At 47.2% G+C, this 20,402-nt stretch overlaps 1 protein-coding gene across 1 annotated transcript; it reads left to right on the top strand.

Annotated features, from left to right (window-relative positions):
- Nucleotides 1–492: 492 nt before the first annotated feature.
- Nucleotides 493–20,095, top strand: C1qtnf2 (C1q and TNF related 2). Its single transcript, XM_051180921.1, has 4 exons — nucleotides 493–733; nucleotides 7,226–7,299; nucleotides 12,462–12,714; nucleotides 19,323–20,095. Exons 2-4 carry the CDS (start codon nucleotides 7,282–7,284, stop codon nucleotides 19,934–19,936), a joined length of 885 nt encoding a protein of 294 aa, XP_051036878.1. The 5' UTR covers nucleotides 493–733; nucleotides 7,226–7,281; the 3' UTR covers nucleotides 19,937–20,095.
- Nucleotides 20,096–20,402: the final 307 nt, after the last annotated feature.

Below are 20,402 nucleotides of genomic sequence, written 5' to 3'. Positions count from 1 at the left end.
GGGCATTAACATCCAAAGAAAAATCCACACAAATTCTCTCTCTCTCTCTCTCTCTCTCTCTCTCTCTCTCTCTCTCTCTCTCTCTCTCTCTGTGTGTGTGTGTGTGTGTGTGTGTGTGTGTGTAGAAAAGAAGCCCCTGAACCTTCACCAATTCACCTGGCACATATACCTAGCCACTATCAGACACGCCCAGTACATAAATTGACATTCCAGTTACATACTAAGTTCAGCCTTCACCCTGTACCCACGCATGTGCCTACTGGGGTCTGATGCAAGTTTAGATGCATGACCTATGCACACACATACTTTTAGACATGTATGCATTATTTGTAATCACTCTCCAGTACATGCACATCCAGTGTACATGGAAATGTCCCCTACTGACACACAGCCTCGGATCCATCGAGAGATAAATGCCCACGTGTACGCACAGAAGGTTCTGCAGACACTGGCAAACACAGCAATAACCATGACTCGAGCATCAAACCTGCAAATGCTCTCACAACTTCTACACACATAAATGCATCGACACACCCAAGTTGTCGCTGCCGCTGAAGTCTTCCTGAAATCCGAAGGGGAAAAGAGCGCCAGCTGCTGGCCAGCGCACGTGACCGGGAAGGAAGGCGCTCCCGCCCATGATGGGATGGGAAAACTATGCCTGAGGCCCGCATCTCCCGCTGCTGCAGGCAGGACCAAGCACCACCAGACCTGGACGTGGCGCGGGGTAGAGAGGGTGAGTGTCGTGCGCCGCAGGGCAGAGAGTGGGGCGGACCTGGAGGAACCCTGGATGCTGTAGGCGCTAAATGAGGTAGCAGAGAGCTCGTCCCGGGATGGGGATGGGCAGCTTCTTCCTCTCCCCCTGTCTTGGGCATTATAGCCAGAACTCAAACATTTCTAAAGAGCACACTATGTGCTAGGCTCCGGCCGGTGGCTCACGGGTTAAGAAGGAAAAGAGCCTTGCGTTTTACTGTGCACCTATTTGATGCCAAGCCCTCGGGGCCCCGAACGTGTGCGGTTTCGTTTCCATGACAACGAGTTATCGCTATCTTCAAAGGAGAAACTGACTCAGTTACTTTTAAGGACAGGCTTAGGTCTGCACAGATGGCAAAGGCACTTAACCCTTTATGTCGGAGTCGGATATCTAGAATCACAGAGTTAATATTAATTGGGCTCATTATCTCATTTACTCTGGACATCGCTTTAAATACATTAAAATGGGGGAGTAGACTGAACTCGGAAAGATACAGGAAACGACAGTGAGAAAATTACATCCAGTTCTTCACAGTCCTCTTCACTCCCCCTCCTTCAAACTACTTGTCTCGAGGCCTTGTCTTTGTTTGGTTTGAGACAACCCAGTCTAGCCTTGAACTCACTATGTAGCTGAGGATAACCTTTGATCCCTTGTGGGCCTCCTGCTTCTGCCTGCTGAGGGCTGGGATTGCAGGTGTGTGCAGCCACATCAGATTTATTCAGCGCTGGGCATGCCATACAAGCACCCTACCTGCAGAGCCATAGCCCCAGCATCCAAGCCTCGTTTATATCTATGTAGTGGTCATATTCTCTGTTCCTGCTGCTCTCTGACCCACCACACGACCTTAACCCTTAACCAAACTGTCACAGTAGCTGGCCTCCCAGCCCAGTCCCTCCTGAAACAGAAGAAGGCCTTTATACATCTCAGTGTGGTGCTCCACTGCTCTGCAGCCATAAAACTGTTTGGTTTGCAACCTTTCAGAAGCCTTTCCCTTAAAAAACCATCTGCCAGATACTGTCTACACAAGGCCAGCAGCCTAATGATGACAATGGCATTTAGCATTATTGAAAAACAAAACAAAACAGACTTCCGTGGTTTTATTTCTGCTCTCCCTTCTGCATGGATTTTCTGTTGTCTGGTTGCTACATGCATTACTCAACTTCCTCAATTAACTCACCCCTCCACACAACTCTCTAGACATCACCTCTGTCCTTTCTAATTCAGCTAGTGTACCACAATCAAATGTCTTCTCAGATCCTGGCAGGCACATCACATGTGTTCTAGTAGTGTATCACTGTACTTCTCAATTGGAATTCTTTACACAAGTTCAAAGTCAGCAAGTTACCCCCAAGAAAACGTACGTACGTGTGTGTGTGTGTGTGTGTGTGTGTGTGTGTGTTTGTGTGTGTGTGTGTGTGTGTGTGTGCTGGTGATTACACATGCACTTAGTAATGTAGAGGTCAGAGGACATAACAGGCATTGTTCCTTGGGATCTGTCCCTCCTCACCCACCCCCAGTCAGGGTCTCTCATTGGCCTGGAGTTCACCAAGTAGGCTAGCCTGTCTGGCCAGGGAGTCCTAGAGATCTCCCTGTCTCTGCTTCTCCAGGAATGAAATTACAAGCACATTCCACCATGCTGGGCACCTTCTTCATCTTGTTTTGTTTTTAAGTGGCTTCCGGGGATCAAATCAGGTCTTCATATTTTTAAGTATTGTTCCCCAGCCCAGGGAGCCACTTTTTGTCTCTGCGTTCTTTTCTGTCTAGTCCTGACCCTGATGACTGGGCACCTTTTCTATACTTTAGTACTGATGCTGCCTGCTCCCAGGGGTTCCCTACAGAGTAGCAGACTAATGCTCATACTTCCCCCAACTTTTTCCTGCCTGTCAGAGCCCTGGAAACTGCATTTACCTCCATGTCAGGAACCCTGCACAAATGGAATTGCTCAGTTAATCCCCTTCTATTCTAGATCCAATTTTGAAAGCAATTCTATGCCAAGCCCTATCTAAAGCCGATGGTCCTCTCTTAGATGTGTCCTCTTCTGTAACTGGCTGATCTCTCTACACATGTGCCCAGTCATGCAGACATCACTAACCTCTTAGGGTCTCTCCTGCTAGCAGAGGGGCTAAGATGGAGGTCCATGACCTATGGGACTGGAATTGGCAGGCCTGATTCCCCAGACATGCTTGACATGGGAAGATGGTTCTCCATTTTTCTGGGCTCAGTTCTGTCTTCTGCGAAGTGTAGATGCCAAAACCAGGCTCTTAGAACTTTAGGGAGTAGTACAGGGCCTGCAGAATGTCAGGTCCCCCAGTAAATTGAGGGATTTCCTCTCTCTGCCTCTCTCTGCATGCCCAAGTGCCTGAGTGTGGGCATGTGACAGTGTGCATGCACAGAGCACAGGACAAGCTCAGGTATGGAGTCTCACTTTCCACCTTGTTGGAGTTTCAGTCTCATGTTTACTTCTAGCTGTCCTGTGAATCTCCAAGGATTGCTATAAGAGCACTGTGATTACAGACTCACACTGCTGTCTCTGGCTTTGTACAGGTTCTAGGGATTTGAACTCAAGCCTTCATAGAAGCATAGAACATGAGTCAGCTCCACGGAGTCATCTCCCCCGCCCTGGAAATTATATTAGAACAAAACAATTACCTTAACATTAGAAAGAAAATTAAAAGCACATTATAATGCCGACTCTAGTGGCATATACCTGTACTCCCTACACTTGAGAGACAGAGGCAGAAAGGACAGAAGTTTAAGAATTTTCCCAGGACATAGTGAATTCTAGGCCAGCCTAAGATACATGAGACACTGTCAAAAATAAAAGTAGAGGGCTGAAGAGATAGCTCAGAGGTTAAGAGCACTGACTGCTCTTCCAGAGGTCCTGAGTTCAATTCCCAGCAACCACATGGCGGCTTAAAACCATTCATAAAGAAATATGGTGCCCTCTTCTGGCTTGCAGCCATATGTGCAGACAGAACACTGTATACATTATAAATAAATCTTTAAAAAAAATAAATAAATAAAGTAGAGAAGTGGAGACTGGGCATACTGGCACAAACCCACAATTCCAAAACTTGGGAAGCCAATGCAGGAGGATTGCTGGCAAGCTGCAGGCCAGCCTCTTCTATCTACATAGTTACTCTAGGCCAGCCTGGGCTTCACAAGGAGACCCCCCCCCAAAAAAAAAAGTCCAGTGCAATCTGTGGTCTACATAAGGCAACTGATAGCAAGCAGCAATCTAATCGCTTTCACTTTTTATATGTAATTTGTGTGGTGTATGTGTATGTGTGTTCACATGTATGTTAGTGTACATATGTGCCCCTCCTCTTTTTTTTTTTTTTTTTTTTTTTTTTTTTTTTTTGAGTCACAGACTCTTACTGACCCTGGAACTGACATTTCAGCTAGGCTTCAGGGACCCTCCTGTCCCTTCATGGCCAGCACTGAGGTAACAAGTGCAAACCACCACACCTGGCTTTTATGCAGATGCTAGGGATCTAGCCTCTGGTCTTCATGCTTGGGCGGCAAAGCACTTTCTCCACTGAGCCATAACCCCAGCCTCCAGCTGACGACTCTCATGAAGATGGAATTTCCTTCATGATAGAGTTGTTTTCCATTGCTTTTCAGCCTCTGTGAGAGCCAGCTCTTACACTGGTAATCTTAAAAAAACTGACCACTAGGTTTGACACTTACAACCTTCTTTAGAGTCCAGCATGTCTGGAGACGAGGTGTCTTGATATTTTGCCAGAAGGTAGGTATGCACACCTTTTGCAAGCTGTGCCAATGGAGGCCAGAAGAGGGAGGTGAGTCCCTGAAATGCTACAGAGGGCTGTCATGTGGGTGGGGCAGACCTGAGTTCAATTCCCCAAACCCTCAGGGTGGAAAAAAAGAACACAGTCCTGTGAATTGTCCACTAACCTCCACATGTACTCTGTGATACACTTTAGTTTGTGCAAACACAGACACACAGACACACACAATCAACCAATCAATATGTACTTTAATAAATAATATTAAAAATTGAGTCCCAAGAGTGAAAAACTTCACAGGGTTTCAAAAGTTAGTGTTAACTAAGTATTGTAAGATATGGGGCTGGAGAGATGGCTCAGCAGTTGAGAGCACCGACTGCTCTTCCAGAGGACTCAGGTTCAATTCCCAGCATGCACACAGTGGATCACACTATCTATACTCCAGTTCTGATGTATCAATATCCCTCTTCTGGCTTCCACAGGCACCAGACACACAAGTGGTTCAAATACATACATGCAAGCAAAACACTCATACACATAAAATAAAAATACATTTAAGGGATATGTTTCAAAGATTGCAAGATGTCTCACTAATTTTTTTTTGAAGATTATATGTTCAAATGACATGATACGTTGACCTAAATAACATTGAAGTTGATCTCACCTGGTTCTTTTACCTTTGTAATGTGATCGGGAGATCACTTTAAATGGCATACATGGCTTGTGTCCTTAATGCCGTCCAATTATTCTCCCCCACCATGTAGGTCTACCATGCCGAGGGTGACCCTCAGGAGACATGGAGACAGAAGAACAAACACCTTCAGCTGTCTTCCACTGCTCCTCACATTCCACTCAGCAATTGCATCCTTCTCCTTCACTGTCCTCCTTGTTCCTCCATGTGGTAAAATAGCCACAGGCAAGGTGGAGCTTGCTGGTCTCCATTTCAGTTTCCAGGAGCCGGGCTCCGCCCCCTGACTTCTGTAGCCAATTCTTCAGTGGAGGGTCAGACATGAAGCCTGGGCCAGAGGGCTGACCTGCATTGCTCACCGTGTTGAATGACCTATATAAATAGATACAAAATAGGATGCTTCAATATTAATTCCAAGACTGACTTCCTGCACGCCTTCAGAAATGCTTGCTGAGACGAGCACAGCTAGATCCAGCTCCTGGAACCTCTCATTAGGTCATAATTTATCTCTAGACCTCTGTTCCCAGGCAGAGCCAAGAATGGAGAGGGAGAAAAAGAGGTGATTAAAATGTCTCAGCAAGAAGACCCCATGATTTTCAACTCTCTGTGTTCACTTCGAAACCCCCCCCCCTCCTGTCTTCTGGTCAATGCAGAGTTCCCAAGTAGGCCCCAAACTTGAGATCCCAGAAAAGGGGGTGTCCTGAGAGTTCTGCAGGAGCCGCAGTCAGCCCTCTCTTCCGGGCCACCTCAGCATTTAGAGAAACTGGGAGAGGACTGCTTCTAATTTGCTTCCTGGAATTGGGGAAGGCAGGGTGTTTTCCATTAGAGTTCCCACTGGCATCAAAGCAGATTTTTAACAGTCTTCATCCATCTGCAAGCAAGCTCTCTTTAACTCCAGCCACCAGCGTGTTCCTTCTAAAGCTGTATACAGGAAGAACTGCCCCGTTGGATCCCATCTGGAGGTCCTCTTCTGCTGAGGATGAGGCAAGGCAGGGCATTGCTCCAGGGTCTCCAGGTGGAGGAGGGGACTGTAAGTCTCAATTGAACTACTCAGGTCTCTACATTCTTAGTAGCTAAGTGTGGCTTTGTCAACCACAAATGTGTCAAAGTCCTGTTGCTATTTCATGGGTTATGAGTGACCATTGCATCCAAAGTCACTTAATTCATATTGAACATAGACTATATGTGGCACTGTACTAGGCTCCCGTGTTACAGACAGGTACAGGCAGGGGCCCCACTTCCCCAGATCTCCCACTAGGTGGAGACAGAGGTTAATCACGACTACAATTGGGTCACATGCCTCTAGGCAGGCCAGGCAGCCCAAGAACATTTCCAGTCAGATACCTTAGACTGTGGGCAGTGTTCCCAAGGAGATGAAGACTAGACCTGAGGTTTCAAGGATGAGGTGGGCAGCTGAGAGGACTTCTGGGGAGCAGGTTAGAATAGGGGGATACAGGTGGCCAACTGCAGTGTTTAGTGTGTCCACTCCTGGGATGCATATTTAGAGGTGTAATCTCATCTTTGACACAGACTCTGTGGCATTGTATCCATGAAATAGTTAAGCAAACAAGTGACTGGTTTTTCTAGGGCTCTTTTCTACTGAGAAAAAAAAATGTTTGAGATCTTCAGATCTTCGAGCAAAGCTTGGTCAGAACCTGGGCCTCACTCAAAGCCAAAGACAAGCATTCCTGACATTTGTACTTGCAGACCACATTCCAGAAAAATACAGGCAAGGCCAGTGTCCTCACCTCTGCCCCTTCGCATGTCAATGTCTTGGCAGAAGTCCCTGAAGAATGAGCTAGAGGCTATGTCCTGTGAAGTGTGGAGGGAGACGGCTCTTGCCCTACAGTGGACTCCAGACTGGAGCCATGGGCTCCCAGGGCTTTCCTGGAACATTCCTATTCATGAATCACTAGCTACTTTCCTGAGAGACTAGAAGCCCAGGACTGGACAGATTAAAACCAGACTTCAGAATTCATCCAAGTTTAACACCTCCTAATTCCATTTCTGGGATTTAACTATGGTTATTTTCCCCTTTAGCAAGAAGAGTTGATGAAGCCTTTCTTCCCTACACACAGCCAGGAAGAACAACTTAGATGACAGGATTTACAAAGGTAAGGGAGCAGTGATGGCTAATTGTTTTTTCCTGACCAATTTAACCTCTCTTTGTAGAACATTTGCTGTATGTGTGGTATTCTGCAAGCTCAGCTCCGGTGACAGGGACAGAAAGACAGATCTTGATCTGAGAAATCCAAAAAAAGAGTTTCTTGTCTGGGCCAGGTAAGAGAAAGCAAATAGAAGAGAAAACTGCTTGAATAAGTGGTTTCTGTGCCCTCTGGCATTAGGACCCCCTTTTCTTTTTCTACGGACTCTCTGACTCTCAAACACATGTCAAGCAGCTATTTCTCTTTTTTTAAGGTGTGTGTGTTTGAGCAACTCATATATGGGGTACCCTCAGATGCCAGATGAGGATGTCAGATCCCCTGGAGTTACAGATGGCTTTGAACTGGGGGAATTAGGCATAAGAGGGATGAAAAAGTAAATACCAGCAAATGGCTGCAAGAGCAAGAGGGAAAGCAAAGAGCTAGGACTGAAAGGGCAGCTTCCTCAAAGCTGGGGTCAGGAGATACCTGGAAGAAAGGCTGAAATTTGAGCTCAAGGGCAAGGTGCTACCCTAAGAGCAGAGGGGCTGCACCTCAGTTTGGTAGAGGTCCTTCAGCAGGCCAACAAGCAAAGGGAGGAGCAGAGGCTGGGGTGAGGCCGAGGCCAGGTCATTTAGGGCCTTGTGGGGTCTGATGGTGGTTCCTGTGTTTGTGGCCAATAGCCAGAAGCTACTGGACCAGCTTGAAGAATGAGGTGTCTGATGGATGTTTTTCAGCTCTGGCTGGGGCATGTGGAAGAGTCTGGGAGTCATGGAGTATGCACAGGAAGGGAGGGTGTTGAAAGACTCAAGTGAGGAATGAATAATGGGATAGGGTAGGGTGGGCTTTGCAAACCCCAACCCAGATCTCTTGGCTAGGACCTAGCTGGACCCCACATCATGAACACTCCAGGGGGGTTTATGGTGGGAGTCAGGGCCCTGGATGGCCACATCCATTGAAACAGAGACTTTTCAAAGAGCAGGAAACATTTCATTGTTTTGTTTCTCTCTCTCTCTCTCTCTCTCTCTCTCTCTCTCTCTCTCTCTCTGTGTGTGTGTGTGTGTGTGTGTGTGTGTGCTTAATTTTATTTTATGTGCATTGGTGTGCTGCCTGTATGATATGTCTGTGTGAGGGTGTAGGATCCCCTGGAACTGTAATTACAGACAGTTGTGAGCTGCCATGTGGGTGCTGGGAATTGAACCCAGGTCCTCTGGAAGAACAGCCAGTGCTCTTAACTTCTGAACCATGCCACTGGCTCTCTCTTTGTGTGTTTTTGAGATAGGGTCCCATGTAGCCAAGGCTGGCCTTGAACTTGCTGTATAGCTGAGCATGACTTGGAGCTCCTGATCCTTCTACTTCCACCCGCGGGCTGTGATTACAGGTATACACTACCACACCCCAGAGGACAGGAGGTTTTCCTCAAGTATCTGATTACCAAAGTATCCTGAGAAAGCAGAAATATCCCTTTGGCATTTTCAAAGCCCTGTGGTATGCATGCGTGCAAAGCTGTAAAATAGAATACAACATACCAAAGGGTGCTGAGTGTGGGCTTGGCATGCACTTCAAGGAGTCTTCTATCATTTGGGATGCTCCAAAGGAAAAACATCTAAGCAATGCTGGCAGTACACAAAGCACTTATCTATCAGGAGCAGCCAGCGCCAGGTTCAAATATAACTTCTGCCACTAACTGGTTGTGTAGACATGAGCAAATTGCTTCCCTGGGTGTGTGGGAGGAAGCTACAGAAGGGAGGAGGGTAATATGGGGTAAGCATGGTCACTAAGGATAGTTGGCCATGGGAAAAGTCTCTGCCCTGCTGGTGTGACAGTGAGTAAACCACTTTACTCTCAGAGCCTTGGCTTCTCCCTTTGAAAACTACCCTTTGTAGGGCTTTTTGTTCCTTTCCAATAACACAATGCAGGTAATGAGCTCCATGCAGACCCTGGATATTGTGGGTGCCTGTTAATGTCAGCTTGTCTCTGCCTCAGTATCATCCGTAACTGAAGGAGCTGGATCTGACACCCTCCCCGAGTTGGCTCTATGCTTATGTAAAAGGCTGTGGGAGAGTTACTCCATCTCAATGGCTTGGGGACTTGCTACCTTCTAAGCATGACATCCCATTCCCAGTTTTCTCACCAGGGCCATCCCGTGGGTGGTGGTGTGAGCATAGAGCTCAAGGGGGAACAGAATTACTTGGACTCTTGTTTTTCTTGGAGATGCCTGGGAAGCAAGGAAACTCTCCTCTCCCTTCAGTTCTAGAAGCAAATCCAGTTCCCTGCCTTTCTTTCCAAAGCTATTCCTGGCTCCAGCTCCAGAAAAATAAAATAAAAATAAAACATCTCCCTGTGTGTCCCAGAGTAGCCCGCCCCTTAGGCTCGGGGACCTGCTCCAGCCCAGCTGTCCCTGAGAGGCCTCTGTCAGAGAAGATTAGACTGACTCCCAGGGCCCTCATGCTGTACTTTGGGGCAGAATAGAGAGCACTGTGATAGCTATGCCCCTGTGCCCGCTCTGGTCTAGCTGTTTCTTGGCTGTGACTTTAGCTGTTCTCGGAGTTCGTGATCTACTTGTAAAAGTCATTCCACCTCCCTCCCTCTCCCCTCCTTCCCCCTCTCTCTTGCTAATCTGAAATGTTTATGGGTCACAAATTGCTAGATCATTTCAAAACTGCTTGCAAAATTAACTTCCATTCTTTAAGACTCCCAGGTGTGCTTCAGCTCCTAAATAACAGGGCTGTGAAACGTGGCTCAATGGCCGAACACTTGTCTAGCATGCAAGATTCCAGACTCAGGGGAAAAAAATCCAAATTATACCAGGCCATTTTCCACAGCTCTCATCTCATTTAGCAAGAAGAAGAAAGAGAGAAATGGGCCTGAGTAGTGGCCAGTTTCCCAGAAGTGCCTGTCACTGGTGTAATACTAACGTGCATGCCTTAGTATGCTGAGCGAGCCTGACACAGAAATACAACCAAGTATAGTCACCTATGCTTGCGTCCCTCTGTCCCTTTGTGAATAAACATCGGGCAGTGAGGGGAGCTCAAGCCTGAGAAACTTAGTGAGACCTTGTCTAAAAAGGAAAAGTAAGAAGGGATGTGGGGGTACAACCTAGTGGTAGAATGGGATGGGTAGAAGCCCTGGGTTCACTCTGAAAAAAGATGTCCTGACCTGGAGTGGACAGGAGCTGAGCAGGAGTCAGCTTGTTCCAAGGGGAGCAGCCAGAGAGAGCCCCAAATCCTGGGCAGTTGTCAGCATCAAGATCGAAGCAGACTGGGAAGCAAAGCAGGGTGTGTGTGTGTGTGTGTGTGTGTGTGTGTGTGTGTGTGTGTGTGTGTGTGTGTGTGTGTGAAGGACCCAGGAAGAACCCTGAGCTCCAACACTTGAGCTATGTCCCCACTCTGACTCCAGAACCCCAGCCACCCATGAACCCTGACTGGGCTCATGGGTCAAAGGCTGTGTAGGAGCTGTGGAGCATATCCACAATGAGAAAGAAGGCCGGAGAGAGAAAGGCTCGGTATTACAACTGGATGTGTCTCAAATCGGGACTAGGATGACCAGCAGCCCCAGCTACCCCTAGAGACTTACTATGAAAACTAATTATGCAGCCCTGCCCCGAGCCACTCCAAGAGGACATAAATTTAGAGGGTGGGACCGCACCATCTGCATTTTAACAAGCCCTCACTCTGAAATCTGACTCTCAGATTGAAAAGCACTGATTTCTTCTAGCCCTTGGCTGTTCCGGTGGGAAAACTAGGAGTCAGAAAGAGAAAGGGGCTAGCCTGAGGTCACAAAGTAAGTTACCACTGAGAGCCATTCAGGTAGCCAGAAGTCATGCCCTTCCTAGCTTCCTCCTGGGTAAGAGACGCCTTTAGTGGCCGTGCATCAGAGGTAGCTTGTTGAGGCCTTAAGCAAAGCCCCTGATTTCTGCTCCAAGCCCGAGTGTATGTGTCTGCACGGTGTACATGGGGAGGAGAGGAGCTCCCACTGTGTCCTGCACTGATACTTAGTGGGCTTATGCTGTTACCACAAGCCTTATGGACAGTACCGATTGGAGTAGGAGGGGGCAATCTTAAGAGCTGTGTGGCCTGGATCAAACCCCAGCCTACCACCTCCTGGCTACATGACTTAGCCAGTCCCATCACCTAGCTTTTCTGAGCCTCTTTTCCCGACTTGTGCCTGTTCTGAAAGGCTGTTGTACTGAGATGGAGGGTGCACTGACATGTCTGAAGCTTTTGTGTGGGCCTGGGCACCAGAAGCACTTAGAGAAGAGTTGTTACCCCTGGCCAGGGCTGCCACCCTCACGAGGAATCACCATCCCTCAGTCACAGAATCCTTATCTTCTCATATTTGCAACCCCAAGTCCCTGTGAGAAGTGGCCTAGCTGCGAATCACCAGCTACAATCAATGTACCTGTCCTTATACTTTTAGTCTGCATATTTGACTGAAGCCCTGAGTTGTCAATATCTGGGGCTGTGGTGTGTGTGTGTGTGTGTGTGTGTGTGTGTGTGTGTGTTGGGGGTGGGGGAGTTCTTTCTGCATTGCAGCTACTTGGATGAATGACATCCTAATGGTGAATGGCTTGCTCTCAAGACCCCTGCAAAGTGTATCTGAGCACAGGATTCAGCTATCCAAGTATGCCGTTAAGATATGATCACACTGCCAGGTGGTAGTAGCACACACCTTTAGTCCCAGCACTCAGGAGGAAGAGGCAGACTGGTCTCTGGGTTCCAGGACAGCCAGGGCTACACAGAGAAAAAATGATAATACTGTCTAGAACAGTGGTTCTGAACCTTCCTAAATGCTGTGCCCCTTTAATACAGTTCCTCATGTTGTGATGACCCCCAACCATAAAATTATTCCATTGCTCCTTCATAACTGTAATTTTGCTACTGTTACAAATTGTAATGCAAACATAAATATCTGTGTTTTTCTATGTTCTCAGGCAACACCTGTGAAAGGGTTCTTTAACCTGACCCACAGGTTGAGAACCACTGGTAGAGCTGGATGTCTATGGTGCAGGCAAGAAAGACAGACAAATATGATTGCATCCTTGCCTCCTCCTCTTCCTGATGCCTTTGGACTGACCACTAGTGTGTCAGAACCATGTCTACTCTCAGCTGCCACAGCTCTTCTGTCATCCATAGGTGACCACCATGATATCCTGGGTACTCTTGGCCTGTGCCCTTCCGTGTGCTGCTGACCCACTACTTGGTGCCTTTGCCCGAAGGGACTTCCAGAAAGGTGGCCCTCAACTCGTCTGCAGCCTGCCTGGCCCCCAAGGCCCACCTGGCCCTCCAGGAGCACCAGGACCCTCAGGAATGGTGGGAAGAATGGGTTTTCCTGGTAAAGATGGCCAAGATGGCCAGGACGGAGACAGGGGGGACATCGGAGAAGAAGGTAAGAGACCTGTACCTGCCCTCTTGTCCCACCAGAGCTGACAGCCTCTGTCATGGGTGGGGTGCTTCAGTACCCATCAGTACCTCTTCCTACCCAAATGGAAGAGAACAGGTGAGAACTGTCAATCATGTGGTGTTCCCGCCTCTGCGGAGCATTTGAATTGCTAAGTTGGGGGCTGGGGGAGGGGTGTGAGCCAACCTATGAGCTATTATCCAAAGTGCATTGTTTTTGGGTGACAGCAACCCAATTCATGGGTCCAACTGAGATTACCTGACTCACAAAACTGCTCAGACGGAGAGCTGACCTTGAGGAACCACTTGGCCCAGAGCTTTAACTTGTCTGGGCTCTGCTTCTTGGTTTCATCCCCCTAAAGCTGGATGCTCTGAAATGGCAGCTGATGATTCAGGTCTCCCTTCCTATGGCTTTGCCCATACCCATCCTTTAAGGGAGATGTTACCACCATTTAGTAAGGTTGGGTCATATGCCACCCCTAGATGATTCTGAGTGGGTAGTGAAAGCACTTGGTCATTGTAGTTGACAGCCCCACAGGGACCCACATAGAGCAGTGAAGGGTGGCTTGGAACACATTGGATACTGTCTTTAGGTTCATTCTACCTGGACATTACTTCTGACCTTTCACCCCTGCTCTTTATCAGCATCCTCAAATGTACATCTCAAACATAGGGAAATTAGAGCAGCTTTCTGTTCTTGGTGCTAGAGAGTAAACCTAGTGCAGAGAGACCTTGTGCAGTAAACCCGGGACCTAAGTACATGCTCCACCCTGCCAGCCTTGTGATAGCTTTTACTTACATGACATTTTAACACTGACCAGGCATTTTGAGTAAGTAATTTATCAGATCCCCAACACGGTCCTGTAAAGCAAATGCCCTTATTATTCCAAATGAGGAGACTAAGACTCAGGATAGCAAAGTTAAGATGATCAAGTCATTGTTGCAAGCGCTTAAACTCTGAGGACAACCTTGAACACTAATTTTGACAAGTGTCTTAACCTCCCCATATCTACAACAGTGATACCAGCAACACTTCCTAACAGAGAGTCAAGAACTATGTAAAGCACTAGTCTTGAAATCATTGTTCCAGTGCTCGCCCCTATCCTGATTTCCTGAACTTAGACTCCAAACCCAAGGTGTTTTCCTATCACACAAAACCAACTCCTCCAAGACTTCTGACAAAAAGGGAAATGCTTGAACCCTGGGAGGTCCTGCAGGGTGCCAGGCACCCTCCCTCATTCTTTGACCCCATGGTATATTCAGGTCAAGCAGGGCCTGCCAAAGCCTTTCTAGAGATTGGCCTGCGGATCCTGTGGGAGACAGTCTCTCTCAACCTCTCTTCTTGATCAGGAGCAAGGAGGGAGCTGGCCTGGGATTCTTTGAGTCATCTGGTGACAGAAAAAAAGGCCGAGAGGGAGCAGCCTGGTGTGTGTAACCCAGTCAAATCCTGGTCACCTCAGGACAGGAGGTCCAGCCATGCCCACTACTAACAAACATAAACCCATCTCCAGAGGGGTCTCAGGGAGGCTTTCAGAAGGTAATGAAGAAGGAAGCAGATCACACCATCAGAGTTGGAAGTTCCTGTCATGCTTCCCTAACTGTTTCACTGGGAAAGAATGCCGAGCCAAAGTGGTCATCTCCATGTTTCCTATTCCCTCAACCCCTTCTCCTAGCTTTTGTTATTGTTTACCTAGTTTTAGAATTCTCATTATTTACTTATGAGCCTGTATGTGTGCATGTGTGTTTGTGTGTGTGTGTGTGTTTCATATGCACGTGAGTGCCCAAGGAGGCCAGAAGAGGACATTGAAGCACTTGGAGCTGGAGTTACAGGAGTAGATGCTCTTTGGGTACCAGCTCACAGAGAACTACACAGACATTTATTATTCACCATGAAAGCTCGGCCATAGTTTAGGCTTGCTCTTAATTAGTACTTATAACTTGAATTGACCTGTACCTTTTTTTTTGATAATTTTTTTATTTGAATTTGAAACAAGCTTGTTTTACATGTCAATCCCAGTTCCCATACCCTCCCATACTCCCCTGCTCCCCCCAGCAACCCCCATCCCATCCTCTTTCTGCTCCCCAGGGAGGGTGAGGCCTTCCATGGGGAGTCTTCAAAGTCTGTTATATCATTTGGAGCAGGGCCCAGGCCCTCCCCCATGTGTCTAGGCTGAGGAAGAATCCCTCTATGTGGGATTAACCCGTATCTTTTCATCTACATTCTTTTACATGATTCAGTTACCTTTACTCTGTGCTGCCCATCCTGCTTTCCCTCCATCTGCTGGCAACCCTGCCTTCTTCCCAGATTCTGCTGTCTTCCCAGAGTCCTCTCTGCCCTGAAAATCCTGCCTAGCTATTGGATGTTCAGCTTTTTAATCAAACCAATCCCAGTGACACATCTTCACAACGTACAAAAAGATTATTCCACATCATACAGTTGGTCGTGAGCTACCCAGTGTGGGTACTGGGAACCCAACTCTGGTCCTCTTCAAGTGATCTTGATGGCTGAACCATCTCCCAGGCCCTAAATTTCCATTTTTTATCAAGGGCTTGACTAGTTTTATTTACATTTTCTTCTCCATTTGTCATTTATCCTGTTTAGTGCTAAGTGTGTACTCTACCTAAATGTCCCACCCTCATTTTATTTATTAATCGTGTATGTAAGTGGCTTTGAATATTAATTGTATAAGTGAATGCACCTTGTGTTTTAGATCCCTAGAGAAAAGTCAGGAAGGATGCACACCTGGGTTGACACACGGTGGTTGGTGTCTAGAAAATGAGAGGAAGATGAGAAGTGTTTAAGGAAGACTCCTCATACATTTGTGCCATTATCGCCACGACACTGTATCTGTGTCCCACTTACTCTGTTTAAAAATGGCTCCTGGCAAGAGTGATGTTCCCATGGTTAAGAACGCTGGTTGCTCTTGCAGAGGATCCACGTTTGGTTCCCAGAACCCATGTGGCAGCTAACATCCATCTGAAGCTCCAGTTCCCGGAGATCCAATGCCTTTTTTCTAACCTTTGGCATCGCACAGGCACCAAGCACATAGGTGGTAGGTACACAGACCTACATGCAAGAAAAACACCCACAAACAGAAAATACAACTTTTGAAAAATTGTTCCTGAAAATTAGATATTCAATAAGAAAATGTTATTTGGAAATCTATTTCCCAACTATCTAAAGTAATAAATGTTTAAAAATGTGATAGTAAACTCAGGACTAAAACATAGAGTGTATTAGGGACCTGTAAGGGAACTAATCCAATAGGATGAGCATTTGTTACCATCTTAGTCACTGTTCTATTGCTGTGAAGAGGCCCCATGACCAAAGGTGCTGGATAGTTTTATGTCAACTTGACACAAGCCATAGTCATCTGAGAGGAGGAAGCCTCAATTAAGAAAATTCCTCCATAGGATAGGGTTGTGGGCAAGTCTGTAGGGCATTTTCTTAATCAGTGATTGATGGGGGAGGACCCAGCCCAGTGTGGGTGGAGCCATCCCTGGGCTGGTGGTCCAGAGTTCTATAAGAAAGCAGGCTGGGCAAGCCATGGGAAGCAAGCCAATAGGCAGCAGGCCTCCATGGCCTCTGCATCAGCTCTTGCCTCCAAGTTCCTGCCCTGTTTGAGTTTCTGTCCTGACTTTCTTCAATGATGAACATTGCTGTGGAATTGTAAGCCAAATAACCCTTTTCTCCCCAAGTTACTTTGTCATGTTTTTTCATTGAAGCAATAGAAACCTTAACTAAGACACCAAGGTAACTCCTTTGTTTGTTTTCCAAGACAGGGTTTCTCTGTGTAACTTTGTAGACCAGGTTGGCCTCCTCGAACTCACAGAGATCCTCTCTGCCTCCCAAGTGCTGGGATTAAAGGCATACACCACCACCACCCAGCAGTGACTCTTATCAAAAAAAAAAAAAAAAAAAGGAAAAAGGAAAACATTTAATTGGGGGCTTGCTTTCAGTTTTTAATGCATTATTACTGTGGTGGGGAGCATGATGGCAAGCAGGAGGCAGGCTCTGGAGAAGCAGCTGACAATTCTATGTCATGGTCCGCAAGCAGAGAGAGAGATTGGGCCTGGAGTGGGGCTTTTGAAACCTCAAAGCCATCCCTAGTGATACTGCTTCTCCCACGAGGCCACACTTCTAATCTTTCCCTGAGGGCTCATCATCTGGAGATGAAGCATGAAAATGTGAGCTTATGCGGGCCATTCTCATTCAAATCACACACTCCTCTCTCTGGCCCCCATTGGCTTATAGCCATATCATAATGCAAAATGAATTCGGTCCAATTTTAAAAGTCACTGTAGTCTATCAGTCTTAGGGCTGTTTAAAATCTCTCGTGAGACTCAAGATCATCTCTCATCTGTAACCCCCTGTAAAATCAAGATCAAAAAGCAGGCCACATACTTCCAACATGCAGGGGCACAGAGAATATATATTACTATGCCAAAGAAAAAGAAAGGGAGCATAGTAAGGAAATACTAGACCAAAGCAAAAACAAAACCATCAGGGCAAACTTCCAATTCTGCATCTCCATGCCTAATGTCCAAGTGATCTTCAGAACTCCAACCTCCTTCCAGCTTTGTTGAGTGCAACCATTACAACCAGGACTTTTTTTTTTTTTTTAAGATAGGTTTACATGATATGGGTTGGATAGTCCAAAATGACCATATTCATGAAGGAAAAGGCTGATAACTCAGTAGCTGCTCAGTCCACAAGGCTGGGTACCTCAGCAATACCTATCTATCAATGAAGGCCTGGAGGGTTCCAGGCGGGTCACAAGTCTTCAGTCCACAGTGGAAGGCTGGAAAGACTGGTAATGTCAGCAAAAGATGGCCACAGCAATGGGTATAAGGTAGATGCACTCACCAGCAGAGGGCAGAGTAACAACAGGGTAGGTACACTCACCAGCAGAGGGCAGAGTAAAAACAGGGTAGATGCACTCACCAGCAGAGGGCAGAGTAACAACGGGGTAGATGCACTCACCAGCAGAGGGCAGAGTAACAACGGGGTAGATACATTCACCAGCTGAGAGTGAAAGCAGACAGGCAGAAGCAGCAACCTCTCCCTCAGATCTCTTTATATCCGGGACACAGTCAGAAAGCGCAGTCTACTCTAGGACCACCATCTTCCTGGTTCAGTTTAATTCTTCCCTCACAGACCTGCCCAGAGGCATGTCTCCTAGCTGATTCAGATCCATTCGAGTTGACAACCAAGATTAGCCACCACATAGTAAAATGCCTCCATGCTACACAGAGGAAACAAAGTACCTTGTCAAGGGGGTAAAAACACTAAAAGTTTCCCTCTTTCACTTCAGTGGATGTAAATCATCCTTGCCTGTGTCTGGTGATGCTCGGAGGTTCATTACCATTAGCACCTCTCAGGAGCAAGTCCTTTGATGGGCATTTGACCTGACTTCTGCCAATGCACACCTTAGTTAAGACAGAACCCAAGCCCCCTTCTATATATGTTTTGTTTAAAATGTGTTGGAGAGCCAGGCTGTGTGGCTCATACTGGAATCCCAGTGTTTGGGAGGTAGGAGATGAGTCTGCAGTATAAAGCCAGCCTCAGCTTCCCAGCATGTTCACACCAGCCCTAGGCCACGTGAGACAAGCTAAAATAAAATAAAATAAAATAAATAAAAATTTGGGTTAATCCTAAGTAAGTGCTGGAGCGATGGCTTAGAGGTTAAAAGCACTGGCTGGTCTTCCAGGGGTCCTAAGTTCAAGTCCCAGCAACCACATGGAGGCTCACAACCATCTGTAATGAGATTTAGTGCCCTCTTCTGGCCCGCAGGCATACATGCAAGCAGAACACTGTATACATGATAAATAAGAAAGGCTTTAAAAAAAAGAATCCTTAGTACAAATGTTTCCTATGGAATCATTGGCTCAAAAATGCTGTTTGTAAGAAAATGTATATTTTATGAAGTATCAGTATTCACAACCAAGACGTGTTCTCTGAGTAAACATCTAGAGGAGATGTTCTGTGGGATTTACCAACTGATGTTTAACATTTAGACAGTGTTTGCCAGGCACTGTACTGTACCCTGAGAGAATGCAGGGATGGGGAGGCACTATCGTTTTCCTGGCACCAGGAAGTTCTGGCACCAGATGCTGTTTCGGCTCAGTGAACTTCACAGCTGTCTTTACATAGCCTGTAAATCCATTTCCTTCTTTTTGTTTTCCTGGGACAGTGTCATGTAGCCCAGGCTGGCCTCAAACTCACTGTGTAGCCAAGATGATCTCCAATTCCTGATCCCCCCAACACACACTCATACACCATGCTGGACTACACCACCATGTCCAGTTTTATGCAGTGTTAGAGATAGAACCCATGAGTTCACACATGCAAAGCAAGCACTCTACCAACTGAGTTACATCCCAAGACCAGTGAGTTGTTTTCTCTTGCCCTGATTCCCGGAGCTTCTGACAGGCCTGTCCACCCTGGTTTTCCTGAAAAGATCAAGGGCAGCACCCCTGATCACGCCTTCATCATTTGCCCCCTTCTGTGTGCCCCAAAACCTCTCATTCTCCCCGGCCGTAGGCTGTGCCCAGGTTCCACAGGTCCCCAATAAAACCAGCTGTTCCGTCTTCCAGGGCCACCAGGCCGGACAGGCAACCGTGGCAAACAAGGACCAAAGGGCAAAGCTGGAGCCGTTGGGCGGGCCGGTCCTCGGGGACCCAAAGGGGTCAGCGGTACCCCAGGGAAGCATGGCATACCAGGCAAGAAGGGACCTAAAGGCAAGAAAGGGGAACCTGGGCTCCCAGGGCCCTGCAGCTGCAGCAGTGCCCGTGCCAAGTCGGCATTTTCGGTGGCGGTGACCAAGAGCTATCCACGGGAGCGACTGCCCATCAAGTTTGACAAGATTCTGATGAATGAGGGCGGTCACTACAATGCATCCAGTGGCAAGTTCATCTGCAGCGTCCCGGGGATCTACTACTTTACCTATGACATAACATTGGCCAACAAACACCTGGCCATTGGCCTAGTGCACAATGGCCAATACCGCATTCGGACTTTCGATGCCAACACGGGCAACCATGATGTGGCTTCAGGCTCTACCATCCTAGCTCTCAAGGAGGGTGACGAAGTCTGGCTGCAGATCTTCTACTCGGAGCAGAATGGACTCTTCTACGACCCTTACTGGACCGACAGCCTCTTCACGGGCTTCCTCATCTACGCTGACCAAGGAGACCCCAATGAGGTATAGACAAGCTGGAGTTGAGCCTCCGGAAAGGGACTGAGTTTCTGGGGAACGGGTGCTGATGGAGGAAGACCCCTGGACTGGGGCTGGGGCCTGGCAGTCTTGGGAGCTTCTGTTGCTGCTTTAAAAAAAAAAAATCATTAAACCCAAGCTTTTGATTCATTATTTATCTGTTCGCTCACTAATTATCATAGTATCTGTTGAGTAACCCGCATTGGACTAAACTGTGAGTTCCATACACCAGTGCTAAGACAGAGCTTCTATCCCCACGAGAAATACAATTCATAAATAAACAGAAAAAATATAAATATTCTGCCACATGGAAACAGGCATGGGGGAGTGGCTGAAATATCTTGAGTTCAACCCTTAGGTCTACTTGCATACAGGCATACATTTTTTTTTAAGTGAGAAACTTATATGTGCATCCTGTACTATGCATAGATCAGGAACAAACCACTCCCACCTCTGTCTC

The sequence above is a fragment of the Phodopus roborovskii genome, unplaced genomic scaffold (assembly GCF_943737965.1).
Source record: "Phodopus roborovskii unplaced genomic scaffold, PHOROB, whole genome shotgun sequence".
NCBI lineage: Eukaryota > Metazoa > Chordata > Mammalia > Rodentia > Cricetidae > Phodopus > Phodopus roborovskii.
This window is presented reverse-complemented; position numbering and strand designations above follow the sequence as displayed.

Bases quoted from the DNA above. Each gene is read 5' to 3' on its own strand.
- C1qtnf2 (XM_051180921.1), top strand. The intron at 12,715-19,322 runs GTAAGAGACCTG...TCCGTCTTCCAG, and splicing joins GGGGGACATCGGAGAAGAAG to GGCCACCAGGCCGGACAGGC.